The 13222-nt window shown below is 35.2% G+C and overlaps 1 protein-coding gene across 8 annotated transcripts in view; it reads left to right on the top strand.

Moving 5' to 3' along the window:
- The window catches only part of CTNND2 (catenin delta 2), a 1082982-nt gene that overhangs the window by 703813 nt on the left and 365947 nt on the right, over positions 1-13222 (top strand). For all 8 annotated transcript variants that reach the window (XM_063451948.1, XM_063451945.1, XM_063451947.1 and 5 more), the window contains one exon: positions 2455-2707. In XM_063451948.1, coding sequence (XP_063308018.1) covers positions 2455-2707 — 253 coding nt within the window. The remainder of the gene's footprint in view (positions 1-2454; positions 2708-13222) is intronic.

Genomic DNA, 13222 nt, shown 5'->3' with positions numbered 1-13222 from the left:
TGCCATATACTGACCTTGATGGTATTTCAATTTTAGTGTTACAAGTTAAGTCTATTATTTCTTAAGAACAAAATATGCCTGTGTGAATTCCTCAGTTTGAATTTGTCTATTTGAATTAGCCTGAATTTGTCTCTGGTTGAATTCGTCTGTGTGAATTCACCCATTTGATTTTGCCTGTGTGAATTCACCAGAATGCAATTCATCAGAAAATTAAGAATTTTGCCCTGAATGTTATGCGCTCTCGAATCTAATGCACATTCAAATTTTGGAAACTTTATTTTTCAAGAAAGCTGCGCATTAGATTCAAGTAAATATGGTGTATACATAATGTAACGATATGTATATGTTTTGCAACACACCAAGAGTAATTTGTTGCCATTTGGTCACAGGTCAAGTGATAAACAGTAACCAATAGATAAGAAAACAAGAAGAGTATGGGAAAAAATGCATTTTTTTTCAAAGTGATTTTGGTTAAAATAAAATATTCTGAAGAGGTCCTTCAATCATCTCTTTTTTGGCACCATTGGTGGAATCCAGAATCACAAATCAAAATTAATATGCTAAGTCATCTAATCTTTCTGTTGGTTCATGATATGCATGCATTCTCTAGGAGACCTCCTTGTACCACAATCTATAGATGGAATTACTGTTATTGGAGTATCATTTTAAGAGCATGTGAAAATACTTGTGGTTTATAAAGATGGATATAACTGAACAAAAAGTTCAGCTACTTTGGCATACCTTGAAAGTTTTTTGAACACCTCTTTTCTTGAAACCAGCAAGAAGCAAGACATGTTTGAAAACTAAATGCAAAAAATGCTATCAAATGTTTAAATTAGTAACAAATTCATACAGACCTTACTTAAAAGGACATTGTGAAGTACATCAATGTGTTACAGTGCTATTTCAGTAACATACATGTTGCCATGATAAAGTATACTAGATGCCAGGTCAACATATTCATGAAGCATTATTGTGCCACACTGATTGGCTGTAGAGTGACTGAGAAATTAAGGCACCATGGGAGTTTAAATGAAAACATACATAGACCTAGCGCTAAATAAATCTTGCCGTAAATGCTTACATGAAATTAAAAAATGGAAAGAGTAACACTATTTAAAGATTTGTTCAATGAATTAGGATAACATTTAATAATAAAACAAAATATTTCACAAGAAAAAGCTCAGAAGCTCTCTTAACCCCGGGACCTGCTACATGGTAGGCGAAAAATTTACAAATAAACAAGGTGGAATCTCCTAGACCTCAATGATTTGGTGAATGGCCCACATCTTTCTCCACTCATGTGTTAGTAAGAGCTCTGTGAATTACCCCACTCCTTCTTCCACCCCAGTAAAATAGGCCTCAATTTAATATTTTTCTTAAGCTTTTCAAATGATTTGATATTTTTGGATAAACTTTTAAAATGATATAATTTAGAATTTTTTTTAAACATTTCAACTTTTTTTTCCATGTTGATATATATTTTTTTGTATGTCAATAGTTTGAAAAAATATTTTAAATATTTATCCACAACTAATAATTTGAAAATCTTATCCAAAAATATTAAATCGAGGCCATAACTAGCAAGACTAAGTGCTTTCCAATTCCCACAATCCAAATCTTTTCTCTACCTGACAGACAAGACCTGCATTTAAATTGGTGCCTATTGGACACCACAATGGTTATTATTTCAACCCACCATGACAGAGCCAGTTATTGGAAGTTTAAGCCCTTTCATCAACATAGAAGAGAGCAAGCATTTCACCATTGCTGCTCTTTGCTGTGGCACAGAGGTAGTTAATTTACACGCCTCACATTCCTAATAAGAATGCTCTAGTTAGACTAACTGATATTGTATATATAATGGAAACTTACACCACCAGGAGTAGGAGTCACGGCAAAATACATTTAAAAAATCACACTTGATGCTAAGCTTTGTGTGGATTCCTATGGATTAGTTTCAGTCAGTTCAAAAGCCTTTGTTTTTGGTAAAGCAGGAGAGATATGTGAAATAGTAAATATAATTTTGATATAAATTTGCTACAGCACTAAACAAAGACACCATCAGACTGCAATAACATTTATTTAACAATGTGCATATTTAAATTCCGTATGATTTATGACTGCATGTTGTTTATTAAAGGAACATTTTATGTGTATTTATTTTTAAACGAGTGTAATAAAGATCATACAATATGTTTTGCTTTCTGTTGTGATATGTTTTTGTTCAGTTTTATTGTGAGAATCATCATTAAAAGAAGCAAATTGCATTTTGGCATATCTTCATTAAAATGTGCTATTTTCAACTAATTGATATTTTCAAAAATAACAATTTGTTTTTTTTTCTTTTCAAACCCCTGTATTTGTGTGTATTTTTCCTCTGCCTAGACCTGGTTAACCATTTCTGTGAACAGGTCCTCAATTTTTTACTTTGTCCCTACTTTCCTGTCGTAGCCCCATCTTCCCCTGGTGTCGACTCCGTACCCTTACAGCGCACAGGCAGCCAACACGGCACCCAGAATGCAACAGGAACATTCCAGAGGGCCAGCTTTGCTGCAGGTCCTGCTGCCAATTACGCAGACCCGTACCGACAGCTGCAGTATTGTCCTTCAGTTGACTCACCATACAGCAAGTCTGGGCCAGCTATTCCACCAGAAGGAACATTAGCTAGGTCACCTTCAATTGATAGCATTCAAAAAGACCCAAGGTAAGTGTTCCCAACTTTTTAATTTATAGTTTAAATAAACACAGTTTTTTTGCAATGTAGCAGAATTTGCATTTGAGAACACTCATTTGAATGTGACAATTATTAAAGTGTAATATGACCCTTACATTTTGTACTTGTCTATAGTGGTTTAGCCTATTGCTAAATTATATGTGGCTGTATTTTCTGGACAACAAAATGAACATCTATAGTTGATTGATTTTAAACTGTACTTATAAATATATGACCAGACATTGTTATTTTGTACAAGTAATATTGTAGTTTTATATAGATGTCAATGGTAGAGCCTGCAACAACAGAACATGCAACACATAATGTATACTGCTAATGCATCCAGATAAGAGAATAATCAATGATTGCATTCATGGATTTCAGAGCCATACCAGACTCTGTGTAATGCACTCAATGGTGCCTAAATAGGCAAAAGGAAACCACTTGTAGGAGACTCCAGCAGAGGAATTCCCAAAGAATCGTCAGGAACACCAGGATAACTTGAAATTAATTTATTTCTAAAAGACTAGGACAAGTATATATAATAAATTTCCTATAGAAATAGGTAAACAAAGATTAACCCCTTGGAGACCAGACCGTTTTTCAATTTTCTCACGGTTAAGGACCAGGGCTCTTTTTACATTTCTGCGGTGTTTGTGTTTAGCTGTATTTTCCTCTTACTCATTTACTGTACCTACACATATTATATACTGCTTTTTTCTCGCCATTAAATGATCTTTCTAAATTATTTTAGTTCTAATTATTTTATTATTATTTTCATAATTTACTATATAAAATATAAAATATGATGAAGAAATGTAAAAAAACCAAAATTTTTTGAACTTTGACCCCCAAAATCTGTTACGCATCTACAACCGTCAAAAAACACCCATGCTAAATAGTTTCTAAATTTTGTCCTGAGTTTAGAAATACCCAATGTTAACATGTTCTTAGCTTTTTTGGAAAGTTATAGGGCAATAATTACAAGTAGCACAATTTTTTAAATTAACACAAGTTACATTGTAACACTGATATCTGTCAGGAATCCCTGAATAACCCTTCACATGTATATCTTTTTTTAAAAGAAGACAACCAAAGGTATTAAACTTGAAGTATTTTGACTCTTTTCATGCAACCATTTTACCACCAATCTATGCCAAATTAAAAAATAAAATAATTGATGATTTTTTTTGACACACATAGTAATTTAAAAATACATGTACGGAGAACTTTAAGGGTTACTGCCAAAGAACACCCCAATTTGTGTTCAGCAACATCTCCTGAGTACAGCGATACCACCCATGTATAGGTGTGTCCAGTTCTCTGCGGGCTAAAATACCTTATTTTGAGGGTGCACATTCCAGTTTTCCAACTTCCTGTTATGTATTACTGACAAAGAACACCCCAATATGTGTTCAGCAACATCTCCTGAGTACAACAGTGCCCCAATGTACATGTTTTATGTTTTTTTTGCAAACTTACATGGGTCAAATGTAGGGCTTTCCCCTTTTCCATATTTGCACATTTAAATTTTCCAGATTGGTTTGCTGGGCCTATGTTGCCTTTGAGACCGTATAGCAGACCAGGAATAGAAATTAACCCCATCATGGCATACCATTTGTAAAAGTAGACAACCCACGGTATTCAAAATGGGGTATGTCCAGTCTTTTGTAGCAGCCACTTAATCACAAACGCTGGCCAAAATTAGCATTTTTATAAAAAAATTGTTTTTCAATTTATATTATATATATGTATATATATATCTGTCTATCTATCTATCTATCTATCTATCTATCTATATATATATATATATATATATATATATATATATATATATATATATATATATATATATATATAAAGCAGAAGGTGAGGCTACAGATGTAGGACACACCTACATTGTTGCCACACAGTAAGTTACGGAGGTAATAAAGGGCATGAAACCTAGATACACTAGTGGCACACAATATAAAATGGGATGAGGAATCCACCTACAAAGTAGATGGGACCCACTCCACACAGATAACCTCCTGAAGTTAAAATATCATCACAGTAAATAAATATTATATGCAAAAAATTTGTAAGCCTACGGTGTATAAATCAAACTAAACAAAAATAAAGTAGTGGTACACCTTTTAAAAGAGTGCTTGCCTCTTGTTATAGCTGGAGTGTTTTCACATTTGTCAAATTCAGTCACTTGAAATACAATCATTCATCCATAATAGCAAATAATTTAAATATTTTTTAAATATTTTTTGACACTGTCGCTGTCTGTCACTAATGCGACAAAACATATTTGTTATATGGACTGAAAAATGTATTTTTTGCGTTCAAGAGTAGAGATAAAGCAAGACACCTTTTTCCATTGTAGACGAAAAAGCCATGTAAGAATAATATTTATTGATTTATTGATTCAATCCACAGAGAGGATACAAGACAACAAATACTGTGGTCATCCATACAACAATAATAGGCATGTGCATGCGAAAAAAATTTGGTTCGGCATTCCGAAATTCGGGATTTTCACAATTCGGGACTTCGGCACTTCAAGACTTCGGAACTTCGGCAACTTTGGAACTTCGGCACTTCAGCACTTTGGAACTTCGGCATTTCGACACTTTGGAAATTCGGCAACTTCGGAACTTCGGCAACTTCGGCAGCTTCGGCACTTCGACACTTCGGAACGTCGGCATTTCGGAATTTCGGGACTTCGGCACCTCAGGACTTCTCTTGCAGCCGCTTGGTAGATAACTCCCTAATTCCCACGGTATCAGGGAGTTATCTACCAAAAGTCTTTCAGCCAAATTTACTAATACTAAGTAAAAATTACTTGGTATTAGTAAATAGTAAATTTTGCCCCTACTCGCTATACCGCGAGTAGGGGCATGTCTAGTAAACAGTGAGCAGCCTGTGACTGCTCACTGTTTAAAAAAACAAATAGTGCCCCACCGCCCCCACCCCTGAGCGGAGGGTGGGGGCCCTAAATACTAATAAGAGGGGGGACCTAATGTCCTGTCCCCTGGCCCCCACCCCTGAGCGGTGGGTGGGGGCCCTAAAAACTAATAAGGGGGGACATAATATCCTCCTCATCTGGCCCCCACCCCTGAGCGATGGGTGGGGGCCCTAAACTAGAATAAGGGTGTGGGATCTATTGTCCTCCCCCTGGCCCCCCCACCCCTGAGTGTCCCCAAACCCCTAGTCACCCCCTCCCCCCAATAAATCTTATCCCCTTACCTACCCCCTCACCCTAAAAACTAATGAGGGGGGGGACCTTTAACTAAGTACCTGTAAAAAAAAAAAAACTTACCATTCCATGTTTTCTTTCTTCTAAAATCTTCTTTTTTCAGCCCCAAAAAAGGGCAAATTAAAAACCATAATAACCGACGCAATTATAAATAAAATAAAATAAAATAAAATAATCCATCTTCACCCATGGAGGGCTCCGCGCAGGCTGAGCTCTGCAGGGCGGGGGAAGGCTTATAAAGCCTTCCCCCGCCCTGCAATTAGGCTCAGAGCACTCTGATTGGGGGGTTTAAGCCATCTAATCAGAGTGCTCTGACAGGTAAATGAAGAGACTGACAGGTAAGTCTCTACATTTACCTGTCACAGCACTTTGATTGGTTGGTTTGAAATCCACCAATCAGAGTGCTCTGTGTCATTTTACACAGCGTGGGAAAGTTCTTTAGAATTTTCCCATGCTGTGTAATTTGACTCGTAACTCTCTGATTGGTTACTTAATCCACCAATCAGAGTGTTATGAGTCAAATTACACAGTGTGGGAAAATTCCAAAGAACTTTCCCACGCTGTGTAAAATGACACAGAGCACTCTGATTGGTGGATTTCAAACCAACCAATCAGAGTGCTGTGACAGGTAAATGTAGAGACTTACCTGTCAGTCTCTTCATTTACCTGTCAGAGCACTCTGATTGGATGGGATGGCTTAAACCCACCAATCAGAGTGCTCTGAGCCTAACTGCAGGGCGAGGCAAGGCTTTATAAGCCTTCCCCTGCCCTGCAGAGCTCAGTCTTCGTGGAGCCCTCCATGGGTAAAGATGGATTTTTTTTTTTTTTTATAATTAGGGAGTTATCTACTTATTCATTCCTGTCATTAAACTGACTGGCCAAGTAACTTACATTTTATATGAATGTATGTTACTTGATTGTTGTAAGTGTTGCAAATGCTTACAGGTGAATCCTGGCTATGTTTGTATACTTTCTATTTAAAATTGTATACAATGTAACATTCTTCTTCTTTCACTGGGTAAGTATATTAGTACTTAGGCAATACTGTGCTTCGGAACTTCGGCACTTCGGTACTTCGGTACTTCGGCACTTCGACACTTTGACACTTCGGAACTTCGGAACTTCGGAACTTCAGCACTTCGGCACTTCGGTAATTTCGGAACTTCGGGACATCGGCACTTCGGCAATTCGCCACTTCGGCACTTCGGACATTCGGAAATACCCAAATGTCCGAATTATCCGAAATTCATCCGAATTCCTATTCGGACCGAAACGAATTGTACATGTCTAAACAATAATATCTTTGCATCCAAACTTATAGCTTCATATATATCATATGATGTTAGACAGGCTGTGGGCTGAATTTGTATATTTTAAACGATAAGCTAATAATGTTCTAATACACCTCTAATAGTTATTAGCTGGACTGTAATATCATAAGCAACAAACTAGATATTGATGTTAATAATATCCCTATGTATGTATTGTTCTGAGAGCATAATAATAATCATTACTGTATAAAATAAAAGTAAAAAAATAAGGTGGTGAAAAAGAAAAATTAAACAACTTGTGGTGATCAAGTGCAACTTATCACAGTAGGCCACTAGTGATGGCTCAAGAAGTAATTGTTGCATAAGTGTCCAATGTGGACCTTTGAGAAGAAAATGGGGTTATATTTGATGGGTCCCAGCAGTGAGGTGACTTGTTGACTTGTTGGCCCTACTTGTGCAAGTGACTCCTGTAAAAAGACCCAAGGTTGCCAGAATCGCTGCCACCCACTGAAGATCCAGAATTGGGTATGAAGATTCACCATGGATTCTGACTGATTGCATATCCTTTATTATCATATCGTATACAAGCGTTCAGTCTGATTAACTTGCTTAAAATACCTTTTGATGTCCCAATGAATATGCAATGCCTCATTGCCCTCTATTTTTAGTCTTACCTCTATGCATTGACCCAATCTTGTTTTTTTACTTACAAAAAAAAATATTGCAGTTTATTGTTGTGCTTGATGGATATCACCTTCTTTATTATTACTTTTATGTGAATGTTATCCATGATGTAACTATGAACATCTAAAATAATGAATTAAACACCTCTGCTGCTCTTTAAGTGAGCCACCACACTTCTTGGCATTGTAGTTTTAACTGGACTGCGGAGACAGAAATAAAAATCTAATTCCTCTAGGAGATAGCAAAGCAACCATGAGGCACCTCAGCAAGTGCAGCAACTCCACTTCTGAAATATCCTAAGCGTTGCCCCTTATCTTTAGATTACTGTTTTGTCACATATCTTCAAATGTTTGCTCAAATTTAGTGTGCTATTGCTGCATCTCTTGTAGTACTTGCTGTAGCAAAGTGATTGTTGGTATTGCTTCAGAAGTCATGTTACTGAGTACCCAATCAGCCTGGCAGGCTTTGCTGATATTTGCAGATTGTGGCCATGTAGGCCTGAATAGTTTGCTAGAGGTCCTCCAAAAGTTCCTTCAGAGCATTCACTGGAAAATAATTTGGCTTGGATGGTGCTGACTTTGGCATATGCGGAGCAGGAACTTGTTTGCCCTCAGCTCCTAAGGACAAATCGTCCGACAGGTCAATCTGCTGAATATTATGCCTGCTGCAGGAGATCAACAATATTCATATCTAGTTGTGGCTTCTCTGGTGTTTTTAGTATTACAACCCCAGATTTGTGTTAAAACAGGTATTATGTTGATAGAAAAAAATATTATTTTTAAAGTCTATGTGCTTGTTTTTTTCAATGTGTGAGTAATAAGACTTGCAGTTTTAATCAAAGCAATTGTTCAAAGATATATGTAAGGATTAGTATACAGGCATATGTTAATACCACTGAATTAGCTCAGCACTATGCTAAAAGCTTAAAGGTAAAGGTACAAGTGAGTTGACAAGACAACCAATTATTGTGGCACTGAATTGACCATTTAACATCCTGATACTTTAAAACCAATGTCATTAGCTATGCTAGGGTGAATTTCTTGTCATGCTGGGAATGATGGCAAGAACTTCGAACAGCCACCCATTTACATAAAATGTGACTTTCTTTCAAAAATTACTCTGTATGTGGTGTGTACATATATTGTCTCTGAAAACCTGTTCATTCTAAGATTTTTCTTATATTTGGAATATAGTAGAAAGACCAACAACACATGTTGTCTGTATAGTATTCTTCTTCTCATAGTAATATCATTAATAATATTACTGCTTATAATAATATAATGTTATTATATTATGGTTATGGTTTAAGTAGTCATTTAAATGCAACAAAGGCTCTCCTGGCAATCAAAATCTCCCTGTCTGTGCCACTCAGATAATACAAAATGTCCCTTTCTCATTATCTGTACAAATCAGTTTGTTAGCAGTAGGTTGTAGGTTGTGGGTGGCTTGATTTAGCCTTGCCTGGTTTCACTAGGCATTAAATGTACACCAAAACATTTACTTTTTACAAACAATAACACAATGCCATCTACTGAATAACTAGAGCAGTTTAAATGGTTGTCAATAAAGTGGTTTTGCTCAAGGTGTTTTTATGCCAAAACATCTGACTTATACCAGTTTGCTTTCACATTTTGATATAAAAAGGCAGAAGGATCAGAAAACAAATCCTGAATGTTTCAGCTAATATGTCAAAGAAGAAAGCAGATTTTTAAATCAAATTAATTGGGTATAAATATTTCTTTGAACAAAAATTATTTGAAGATTACTTCTTACTCAACTGTTTTCATCTTAATTTCACAATTTTAAGATATTGTAACGTGTAATTTATGCCATTCTTTTTTTTTTTTTTTTATCAGGTGTGCATCATAGCTATCTGTAGAATTCTTTGCTGCATTTGTCCTAAGTTATTGAATATTACTATCTATTAATGGTCATTTAACCCAATTATCGTTAATTCTAAAAGTCTATAAATTGCTCTAGGTGAGGTTTCCCATTCCCTTTTCCTTTTCATTTGCTAGATGTAGCATAACTTTAAAACCATGATATATAATATCAGACACTGACGTTTATAAAAGCTTCTGCTAAAACAGATGCCATAATTAAAGAGACATATAGTATAATAAACCCAGAGGTATTCACTTGAAGTGCTTCAACAACAAAAAATGCCCTTTTAAATACAGAACATTTTATGAACTGACATAATCTTATTACAGTATCTGAATAAAACTATACTAAATCAAGGTAATATATTAAGTCATAAAATATTCTCATATGCTGCCTAGATGTTATAAATAAAACTTAGTACAACTATAGTAAATCTGTGGTTATATATATAACACACTACCTTCTCCTTTTAATTTAACCCATTACTGAAGATTCAGACCTATTTCCTAACTCAAGAGGAAAGCTCTGACATATCTATGAATTATAACAGAACACCTTTGTTTGGTTTCTCTTCTTTATTTTTTTTTCCATCTTCTTTAGGTATAGGAATAGCATAAAACTCTAAATCATGACGAATGATCATATTGTTCAATCAATTATTGTTCCAAAACACACCTGCCACCTCATAACTCCAGATAAAGAAGCTTGCTAACTCAAAATTGAGGCCTAGGGTGCAATTACTTAAATAGAAATTCCAAAAACTAGAATATGATCCAAAGATTTTGTCCAATATTACCTATACCAGAACACTGAGACATTTTGTTACAGATACCACATATACCTGCTATTCATACATATTAATTTCAAAATAATATTTAGTGATATCAAATGTAGATAAAATGTAATTTTAAATTTGATATTGTCTCACCCTTCATTTTTAATGTAGTTTCACTTCAATAAACTTGATTAAAAACAAACAAAAACATAAATATCCTGATATACTGGATGAGTTACTCATCCAAGGAATATCATCCATATGATAAAAAGTATACTTCATCCATGTTCAATGCTCAGTAAAGCTTACAGTGGACAATCAATATATTAAAAAAATATATATTTTAATGTGTTACAAATTACACCTGTTTAAAAGTTCGATCACCACAGAAACATACATAATAATTATGAATTATGGAATCATGATTATGAATCATATGTTCCAGTGTTTTCCAATCTGATAGTGATAGTTTAATTCTGAAATATTTACTGCACTACTGCCAGTACTTTATACACTTCCTGATTTAATCTTTGCAATATAGTAGTTCTACTGCTGATAATATATTTTCACAAATCAAATGAATATTAATATTAAAGTAGCGGACAACAATACATTATAGAATGAACAAAAAGCTATTATGAGCCTCCTATGTTCAGGACTTCAAAGTGCTTAGACTTCTGCTACTGCAGAAAATATAGTTTACTATACAGGTGATACTCGAAAAATTAGAATAAAGTGCAAAAGTTCATTTATTTCAGTAATGCAATGTAAAAAGGGAAACTAATATATGAGATAGACGCATTACATGCAAAGCAAGATAGTTCAAGCCGTGATAAGTGCGATGATTATGGCTTACTTTTTATTCAGACCTTTCATCCATTGCTACTATATGGGACTAAGGCAATATATATTGATTTTCTTCTTTTAATGATTTAATTGTCTCTCAAGAATTTGGATTTTTAACTATATCACTTATTTGAGGTTTTATATTGCATTTATGCTGATATTCTTGTTTATCATACTGCAAAACTTGTCTGATATTTTATAGCTGCATTATCTTATTCACACTCTTAAGCTCCTGGACAACTTTATCTTTATATAGTAAGTCCTGTTTAAATAAGAAACTAAAATGTGGTGACATTAATAAGAAAATGTTTATTAAGATGCCTTTAATTTTAGATTTTAATGAAAATGTGAAGCAAGTGAATCACATTATAAATAAATACTAGTATATTTTAAAAACAGACCCTTTGATAAAAGATATGATAGGTGAACGACCACACATAATCTATAGGGGTGCTAGAAATTTAAAACAGTATTTAACATCAAGCTATGTTAGAGACAGTAAGCAAGAAATATATATTTTTGGGGCTATAAAAAGGTGTTTATCCCTGGAAAAAAATTTGGCATGTAGAAAAACTTTTTTTTTTTTTGACATTCTTTATTTTTCTTTTTTCATTTTACGGTATACATATTGGTTGGAGGGTAAAGATTCAGTACAACAATAGCGAAGTCTGTAATTGAGACATTACATCACTAGCGGCGGTACGCTAATATTCACAGTCAAACCATTAGAAAATACAACAAGGAGCTCATAGTGAGGGCTCAAACAAACTTAACAACTGTTCTAGGTGTGTGGTTAAACTTTGCTGTGTTGGATGGAGCCGTGGTCTATCTAATCTCATGTGAAAACCCACTGAGTTACAGTAAGGGCCGCCTGGTGACCTGTTGACCTTTTTTTTTTGTTTACGATCCTTATTTATGAGCCAATCGGTATAGTACATCTGTGAGGACATTTAGGTTAACTTTCGTTAGGCTTTAAAACTGTGAGTCGTTGAATTTTGATATCAGCCTGTCTTACCGGTGTAATTTCAGTAGTGTTTAGGCCCTTTTCTGCTATGACTGTGTTTCGTCAGGGTCTGTGGCTGGTGTGTTTGTGGTTTAATGTTTACCTTGGTGTTTTAATTTGTAGACACGGGGTAGGTTGGGTTAGTGTGCGGTTTGTGTTGGAAAAACTATTTTTAAAAAGCATCGATATACAGATTTTTTTTTAAAATTAAACAGGTCCCAATATGCCAATCCTCTTAAGTCATATACCTCCTATGGTGTCCCTGTGGATTGCAATATATAGGTATGACTACTAGGCCAGGGCTAGTGACTAAGGCCAGGGACTAATGAAAGTAGTTAGAAAATTGGGCAGACTAGATGGGCCGAATGGTTCTTATCTGCCGTCACATTCTATGTTTCTATATCCTTTTAATACAGTGGTTTGTTCACTTGAATACCCCTTGGCAATCCATTTCCATAAATTGTACCCCTCCCATTAGCAAAATGTTTGTAATTAATATAGTTGCATTTATTTCAAATTGACATGTTTTTCTCAGTCCCATATCCCCCTTTTCTCTGCCCTAGGCTCTCCCTGCTTATCCTCTGACCCAAGCTCTCCCTGTTTCTCCTCTGCCCTAGGCTCCCTCTGCTACTCCTCTGCCCCAGACACACAAACTGTCACACATGCAGACACACATATAGATACAGATACACACACACACCTGCAGATACACAGATGCAAACACTGACACACATGCAGATACACACACCGACATACATACAGGCACAATGTACAGACACAATGATGCACACACATACAG

The sequence above is a fragment of the Pelobates fuscus genome, chromosome 4 (assembly GCF_036172605.1).
Source record: "Pelobates fuscus isolate aPelFus1 chromosome 4, aPelFus1.pri, whole genome shotgun sequence".
Lineage (NCBI taxonomy): Eukaryota > Metazoa > Chordata > Amphibia > Anura > Pelobatidae > Pelobates > Pelobates fuscus.
This window is presented reverse-complemented; position numbering and strand designations above follow the sequence as displayed.